General features: G+C 45.1%; 1 protein-coding gene across 5 annotated transcripts in view; it reads left to right on the plus strand.

The window, feature by feature from the left end:
* Nucleotides 1-7,811, plus strand: part of LOC125434328 (phosphatidylinositol 3,4,5-trisphosphate 3-phosphatase TPTE2-like) — a 48,966-nt gene extending 41,155 nt beyond the window's left edge. For all 5 annotated transcript variants that reach the window (XM_048499571.1, XM_048499544.1, XM_048499561.1 and 2 more), the window contains exons 17-19: nt 552-647; nt 6,133-6,203; nt 6,597-7,811. In XM_048499571.1, the coding sequence (XP_048355528.1) occupies nt 552-647; nt 6,133-6,203; nt 6,597-6,699 (270 nt within the window). In that variant the 3' untranslated portion in view covers nt 6,700-7,811. The remainder of the gene's footprint in view (nt 1-551; nt 648-6,132; nt 6,204-6,596) is intronic.
* Nucleotides 7,812-8,598: the final 787 nt, after the last annotated feature.

The raw sequence follows: 8,598 nt of genomic DNA on the forward strand, positions 1-8,598 counted from the left end.
GTCTAGGTCTACTGGCATTTGCTGAGCTAGTAGACTTAAAAGCCCAGCCCATAAACCACCAATGGTCAGGGACCATGCCACTGCCACACCACCTCTAGAGGGACTTCAGATGCCAAGGGGAGGCAGAAAAAAGTGAAAAAACATGGCTACCTGAAAGCCCTCCATAGGGCTCAACAGAGTTACACTACCCTTTTGGGTTGTATAAGTCTGAGACCCTATGCCACATTCCCAGTGTGGAAGCCAAGGTAGAAGCCAACTTCAGTTGGCTCCAACTGCAGGAACACCTCAATCCACCCCTCCCCTTGTGCTGGCATTCGCTCAAACACCCACATAGTGTAGTGGCACCCACTTCTGGGTTTCGCTGCTGTGGGGTAGTCAGCCACTGGCTGTTTGCCTTCTCCACTGGCGAGATGCCCCTTATGCCAGCAGAGGGGGCAAACATGCCAGTGCAGCCCCACCCCCCTCTTGAAGGATTGGGCTGTTAATATTGTAACTTGAAGCATGGTTTATTTTAGAAGGTGAGAATGAGAAACTTGTGTACTTTCTTACAGTTGTTCTTTGATGGAGAACGTGACTGTGCAGTAATTAGTTTGGAAGACTGTCCTGTCATTTGCAATGATGTGAAAGTCCGATTTGAATCCACTTCAGTAAGTAAAAGAATTATGGATCTCTCCATTTGATTCCCTCCACATATCATAATTACATTCTTGTGTTCAAAAGAGTGGCCTTGAAGGAAATCAGTGTGGGCCAGCCGAGTCTTTTGTATAGTGCGCAAGCAATGTTTCCAAGGTACCCACAGAGAACATGAAGGTAACTGGTCTCTCCAGCTGTTGCATCTCAGCAGCTGTTATTCAGAGATGCACTATTTCCAAGCATGGTTGCCCACTTTAGCTGTCATGGGGAAGAGACACTGATAGCCTTTTCCTCCATAAATTTGTCTAATTCCTTTTATGTCCACCTGTGTAAGTTAGTTATGCGTTGAAGGCCTTTGAAGAATGGGAGCAGCAGCGGCATAGTGGTTAAGAGCAGGTGCACTCAAATCTGGGGAACCAGGTTTGATTCCCCGCTCTGCCACTTGAGCTGTGGAGGCTTATCTGGGGAACTAGATTAGCCTGTGCAGTCCAACACGCATCAGCTGGATGACCTTGGGCAACTCTTTGGAGCTCTCTCAACACCACCCACCTCACTGGGTTTGTTGGGGGGTGGGTGGGAGGGAAAGGAGATTATAAGCCCCTTTGAGTCTCCTACAGGAGAGAAGGGGGTATAAATCCAAACACTTCTTCTTTGTTTTTTGTATTTCCTGAGTCTACTGCCTATCAATTTTGTTTGGGTGACAACTTCTGTAACAATGTTAGAGGAAGAAAAATATCTTCTCTCTCCACTTCATGTATAATCTTAAACCTCTGCTTTGTCCATACGCCTCTCCTCCAGTTGGTTTTTTCCTCTTGACAGAAGGCAGCAAACAACAGCCTTTCCTCATAGGGAAAATGTGTGTCTTTATCTTGGATCTCACTTGCTGTTTTGTTGCCTGTTAACCAAATTTGGAGACATCCTCTTGGAGCTGTGTGTGGTTTGCTTGGTATTCACCATCCTGAAAAACTTGTTTTGGCCTGCAAACGTGTCTGCTTCATTATTCATCAGTGACTTCAGGCACTTAATGAATCAGTTACATGACACCAGTCTGTTACAGATCCCTGGAAGGGGAGTGGGTGAAAGATCCTCCATAGCTTCCTTCTTGCCTGCATGCCATTCCAAGAACTTGGTTTACTATGCTTTCAGCTTGACCGCCCCCCCCCCATCTCATTGCTTAAGAGGTGTTACCTGTGACACAGGCCTTGCATCAGTGACTGACTTAACAAAAGTAGCTACCTTTTTGTGTATACAGTATGGGCAAACTTTTGCGAAAGGACCTGCAGATGCATAATTTGGGATTTAAAGACCATCATGCTGGAGGAGGGGAAATAGTTTGGGACTGCAGTGATGGGCATTTCTGTACTTGAAAATGTCCCTGTTAGCGGACTGCTTTAGAAAAGCTTTTAAATTCGAGGTGGTAGCGATGTGGCGTTATCTGCACCACCTAGGGATAAAGGGTACCGCTTGTCCCCACGAAACCCTCTTCTGGTACGTCCGATGAGAGCAAAATTGGCTACGTGACCCAGGAAGTCCTGCTGCCTCGCATGGCGTAGGTTTCGCGTGCCTCCAACACTATCCGTGTCAGTCGAGGTATTGCGCCTTAAAACAATGAACGGCGAAGCAGGACTTCCTACCTCAAGCACCCTCAAACCCCCCTGGACTTCCCCCTCCCTTCCTTCCTCCCCTCCCCAGTCAGAAGAGACTGCAGGCTGCCGGCTGAGATCCCAGCCGGCAGGGGGAGGGGAGGTGCGGCTACGCACTTGACCTTGCCCATGAAGTGACATGGGCAGGGGTCCAGTCCGTCAGTGGGGAGTGGAGCCTAGGGGCATCAGGGGAGGCCCCGAAGCTGGGGATGGCGGTTGGGGCCAGAGCCTGGGGGGGCATCCGCAAGGGACGACAATTTGTCTCTGAAGCCCATTTACCCATGAGATGCGCCTCTGGAGTGAGTAAAGCGTGAAACTTCCACCCTAAAGAAGCTTAAAGTAGCTAGGGCCATTTTCAGGTAATTGTGTGTGTATGGGAGAAGGAATGGTGGCGGCCGCTCAACTGTTTTCATAGTTCTGATCCGTATTGAGAGCACAGGAGATGTGGCTGCTTTTTAAACCCCAATACCATGTCTGGAGTTCCACAGCTCTTGCAGACACAGTGTTTTCCCTTTCAGGCTGATGCTTAACAGAAGCAATATATTAAGTCAGAGCATGTCTGGCAAAGAGTTTTCATCAGCAGTAGAGAGAGAGTGTGTGGTGCATTTGGGATATAAGCTAAAACAAGTAATGTGAAGGATTTTCTTTCATATTGCCTTTTGAAAAAACATTTTTTAAATCTTAAATAGAATGGCACAGCAAGATGCAGGGAAGTGCTTAGCTATCATGGAAATTCTGCAGATTTTAACTTTAAATCGCTGCTTGAGATGTTTCGACACAGCCAGCTTGAGCGTTTGCTTTTATGTTCCTGTGAGAATCTGTAGATAATGCATTTTTCACTGTTCCTGCGGACTTATGGTTTAACCCTCGAGCAGGATCACTTCTGAATCTAAGACATTATGCCTAGAATGAATCTGAGTACAAATGTAGTGCAGTTTGCAACAGTTGTTCTTTGGAGTACTCAGAGCTACCTAATATCATAGCACAGCACCAAGCCTTTATTGGCATATAAGACAAAACAGGTAAAATACAGAGGAAAAAAAAGCAAAAACCTGATTTAACACAATCCCCAAAGAGAATGATAACAAAGAATCTCTTAATAACAGACACAACAAGGTTAAAAAAACAGAACGATCCTTTAGGGCAGGGGTCTTCAAACTATGGCCCTCCAGATGTTCATAGACTACAATTCCCATGGGCCCTACCACTTGGCCATGCTGGCAGGGGCTGATGGCAACTGTAGTCCATGAACATCTGGAGGGCCATAGTTTGAAGACCCCTGCTTTAGGGTGTATAATTTCTAATAAAAACTTGGCCACCAATTCACAAACTACAAAATCAGGGTTGTTTAACAAGTATAAGATCTTTTGAGTGTCTGAAATCCAGTTCAAGGGAAGAACATTTGCATATTTCCCCCTAATTCCCTCATATTTAGTGTAATAGAAGAGGGAATGGGTTAAAGTTTCCAGTTGATTAGAATTACAGGAGCAGAATCTCTTCGCGCTCTCTGTTTTTAAAATCTACCATATAGCAGCGCCTAATATCATGCCTTTAGAGAAGTCAAAAACAGCTGGTTTAATAAAGCGATGTGAAGTTCACACATTATATCTATATGATAGCCATACCCTAAAACTCCAAAATCTCTCAAATCTGGGTTGAGACGAGACTATCTTATATTTTCCTAAAAGGCTTGGTAAGAATTTTAGACATTGCATTTTATTTTTAAATGCAGGCTAGGTAGTAGAGGCCCTCGGTACTATGTGGTAAGTTGCAATACTGCAGTCAAAACCCTGCTCCCTACCGGAGTTCAGTCCTGACGAAGTCCATTTCAGGTAGCCAGCTCAAGGTTGTCTCAGCCTTCCTTCCTTCTGTGGTGGGTAAAATGACTACCTAATAAAAATGTAGATGACTGGGGAAGGCATCAACCAACCACCTCGTAAACGTAGTCTGTTTACTAATCTGCAGGATATGATGTCACTCCTTGGGTCAGTAATGACATGGAACTTTCATCTTTAGGAAGCAGGAGGGAAGACGTGTGTGCTTTTTTATTTATAATCTCATTTACGTCTGGCAGTGTTTTCTTTGTAATTGTGACCCTGGTTTATTTGAATTGTTCGAGAGAAACTATAGAGTTATTATAAATGAAGGAGCAGCAGTGGCGTAGGAGGTTAAGAGCTTGTGTATCTAATCTGGAGGAACCGGGTTTGATTCCCAGCTCTGCCGCCTGAGCTGTGGAGGCTTATCTGGGGAATTCAGATTAGCCTGTACACTCCCACACACGCCAGCTGGGTGACCTTGGGCTAGTCCCACACAGCTTCTCCAGAGCTCCTCCTCAGCCCCACCCACCTCACAGGAGGTGTTGTTGTGGCCCAGAGGGGGGAAGGGCAAGGAGATTGTAAGCCCCTTTGAGTCTCCTGCAGGAGAGAAAGGGGGGATATAAATCCAAACTCCTCCTCCTCCTCCTCCTCCTCTTCTTCTTCTTCTTAAAAGTTAACATTGAGAAATTATTAGCTGTGGTACAAAGTTTTCACCAAGACACGGAATAAACTTCTGGCATCTTTCCAGTCAGAAGACTTGGTAATTGATTATCATTATAGAGGAGACTGATGCAGAGGCGTAGCTGGGCCAAACTGCACCCGGTACGCAGTGTGTTTTTTCCGCCCACCCATGCCCCTCCCGCGGTGTCCCCCCACACCCCTTCCCACACTTACCTACGTTCCTTTTCTATTTCTAGTACTTTTTGAGGCTGAAAAAGCGGCCTCTTCGCAGTTCACGGAAAAAACTACCTGATGAACTGTACTTCCCAGGAGACCTTGTGAGTCCCAAAGTCTCCACCAGGAGACTGTAGTTCCTCAGGCAGTTTTGGCCTAGCCATGAACTGTGAAATAGGCTACTAACTTTTCAGCCCTCAATAAATTACTAAAAGGAACGTAGGAATGAAAGAATGAGAAGCGAAAGTCTGAAAGGCGGTCGCGAAGGAAAAGATCTTGAGAAGGGGCAGTGATTTTTCCGCCCTCGAAGGCGATGTGCCCCAGGGTACTTGACGCACCATCCTGCGCTCCATGGCTCCATGCTGGACTGTTGAGGTCCAGCCTTCACACATGGTCCTTGTGGTTTAGTGGCTAATGGTTTTTTTAATGGTTTTTTAAGTTGTTTATAGTTAATGGAGCTTGTGTTGTTTATTATACTCTGTATTTGTTGTTTGCTCCATCAGTTCTGGTTGTATTTTGTTGTGAAGTTATGTTGTGCACTGCCCAGAGCCCTCCGGGGGTAGGGCAGTATATCAAACTCAATAATAAAATAAAATAATAAAATAAATAATGTGTAATTTAAAACAGTCAAAAGAGATGCATGGATTCTAAATGCCTGTTTTAAATAATCCTCACAGCTCCATAACAGAAGGTCATCAAATTACAACTCATCTTCAAAATAAGAGCCGAAGTCTCATACTGGTTCTTGAAAAGCAGTTTTTCATCATGGGTTGTCCCTTGCCTTCTCTCTCCCCCTTACAAAAATCTGATTTTTGACCAGTTGGACTTTTACTGTTTAATGTACATATACTGTAGTGATGGGCTACAAGAAACATGTTGTTGGAGGAAAATATTTCTAGATATTAATGGCCTGTTGATGCTTGAGTTTGTACAGACGTTACTTAACAGAAGCTAGCTTTGTTCCTAGATTGTTTTCCTTTTGTTCGCAGACTTCAGGGCTGCATATTTTAACAATATTATAGTAAGAGAGCAAAACTATCTTGGAATAGACAAGCATTAGACAGGGAAAGGCAGATCCTTATCTTGGAGAAGCTATTACAATTGCGGAATGTAATCAGCACTCTTAAATCTCTTTTTGAACGCAGGATTTTCCAAAATCCTATGATGACTGCGCTTTCTTCTTTTGGTTCAACACCTCTTTTATAGAAGACAACAAGTAAGTTGTAATGTTGGTTTGAGGACAAACCTGGATTAGGATGCCAAAAAGTTCCCATTCGTATTGGTTGCCTTTGAAACAATTTGTGGGAGTCATGCGCTACATAGGGACAGCCAACCTGTGGTGCTCCAGATGTTCATGGACTACATTTACCATCAGCTCTGGGGGCTGATGGGAATTGTAGTCCATGAACATCTGGAGCACCATAGGTTGGCCACCCCTGTGCTAGAGCTTTATGAAGTCTTGATTGAACTCTGGCATCTAATTATGCAGAGGCTTTTGGCGGGGGTGGGGAGTCTAGCCTTGTTCCTTCCCTGTAGTCATTTTTCAGCCATTACTTTCACACAATACTTGCGTGGTTGTACTAAAGGAACACCGTTTTCCTCCCACCAGACTTTACCTTGGTAGAAATGAACTGGATAACCCACACAAGCAAAAAATGTGGAAGATTTTCAGGGAAGACTTTGCCGTGGAGTTGAATTTCACAGAACCGTAACCCCAAGCGAGAAGCAACTGTTTAAATGGAACGACACTTCCCGTTTCCTCCAGAATCATGTGTCTCTGCCATTGCTGTGAACAGCCTGACTTTCTTAGATGTTTCTTCAGTGCAGTAGAGATGGCAGCACCTCAGAACTGGAGACGTAACCTGCCTCGTATTTTTTGTTCAGCTTCTGATGATAATTGTAACTCATCAGTGTGGAGCTCATCAGTGTGTCTGTACCCCCTTTTGACTACCTAAGTTAGTCTAAATGAAAGGTCAACAACCATCCATTGTTCTGGATGAAAGAACTTACTTGTGTTTGCATCACTAACAACTGGTTGGCTGAGAAATTTGGGTTGGTAACTTGCCTATATTGACTTGGAAGCAATGAAGGAATGGGAATGTGTGTGTTGGGGGGGAGCACTCAGAGTTGCCTTGACTTCTAAAAACAATTTGTTAAGGTTTCTAATACCTGGTTCATCTAGTGCACAGGTGTCAAACTCGCGCCCCTCCAGATGTTATGGACTACAGTTCCCATCATCCCCTGCCAGCATCATGCTGGCAGGGGATGATGGAAACTGTAGTCCATAACATCTGGAGGGCCACAAGTTTGACACTTATGATCTAGTGTTAAATGTTTGTATCTGGTGTAAGGGGGGACGGGACAAAATGGACTGTGGAGCTTGTTCTACGTAGCTTCAGTGTAGACACAAAAGAGATTCTTTGGAGTGGGGATTAGGACTTCAGGGAATTTGGGCCAAACAGTTATTGGCATACAGACCCATAGTTGGACTCACGCTAATCTGAAATCCTGCCCTGGTGTGCAAAAAGGTGATTTTGGGATTAAGATAATGTAATTCTAAAGGACTGGATAGCTGACTTCTAAAGACACACATGTACACCCACTTCTGTTCACTAATGCAAGGAACAATTAGGGTGGTCTGCTCCCCAGCCTCAGACTTGTTGTGGAGTTAACCGGGTTTTGGAATCCTTTTGGGCTGTCCTGGTTTAGGGGGAAACAAGCTGATTCTTGGTGACAGTCCAACTCCATCTGGGTATGCCTCTACCATTTCACTGTAACGAGTCTGATCTTATGCCATATGCAGCTAAATAAAGCAAGAAAAAAACAGCAGCTCTGTTAGCTTGGCTGCTACTCTGTCTGCAAAGGTCCCCACAGAAGAATTACTCAGTACAGAGCAGCTGTGAAGCCACAGTTTCAAAAGTAATACTATTGTCAACCTGCTGGCATGAACTTCTATAATTATTAGGGGAAACAGTTCTTTAGATCACAGTCTTCAAGCTAGTGAGTAGTCAGTCTGAGGTATCAAAGGCTTTTGTGTTCCAAAGAATGCCACTGAATCAGAGCTACCAAGGGGCCAGGTTGTGTGTGTGTGCGTGCGCGCATTGCACCAGGCGCACACCTGGGGGTGGTGGTGGAAAATAACCCCAGCCCCTTGCCTTTGTGAAACAGTGCAGGCTGGAGAAGCGTCCTGTTCCCTTCAGGTTGAAAATGGCCTGGTGGGAACTACACTTCCCAACAGACCTTGCTAGCCCCAGGGTATCGTGGGAAGTGTAGATCCCACGAGGCCTTTCTTCAGCCAGAAGAGAAAAGGCTGCTTCTCCTGCCTGCACTAAGGTAAATGGGGGGAGGGGGGTGGAAAACACAGAGTGCTCACTGGGTGCACTCTGGCCCAGGTATACCTCTGCACCAAATACTCTGAGTGTAAAGCAACCCATCTGTGAATTCGACACATTCTCCCTCAGAGCCCTTTTGGATAGGGTTATTAATGCCACTTTAGGAGAAGTCCCACTGCCTTGCATTTGAAATTTAGCCCATTTCTAAACTTAATTTGGATGCATATCCCCACCACTGAATATTCTCTACTCACACAATCTCACTAGTTGCACAAAATG

This window comes from Sphaerodactylus townsendi, linkage group LG01 (assembly GCF_021028975.2).
Source record: "Sphaerodactylus townsendi isolate TG3544 linkage group LG01, MPM_Stown_v2.3, whole genome shotgun sequence".
Taxonomy (NCBI): domain Eukaryota; kingdom Metazoa; phylum Chordata; class Lepidosauria; order Squamata; family Sphaerodactylidae; genus Sphaerodactylus; species Sphaerodactylus townsendi.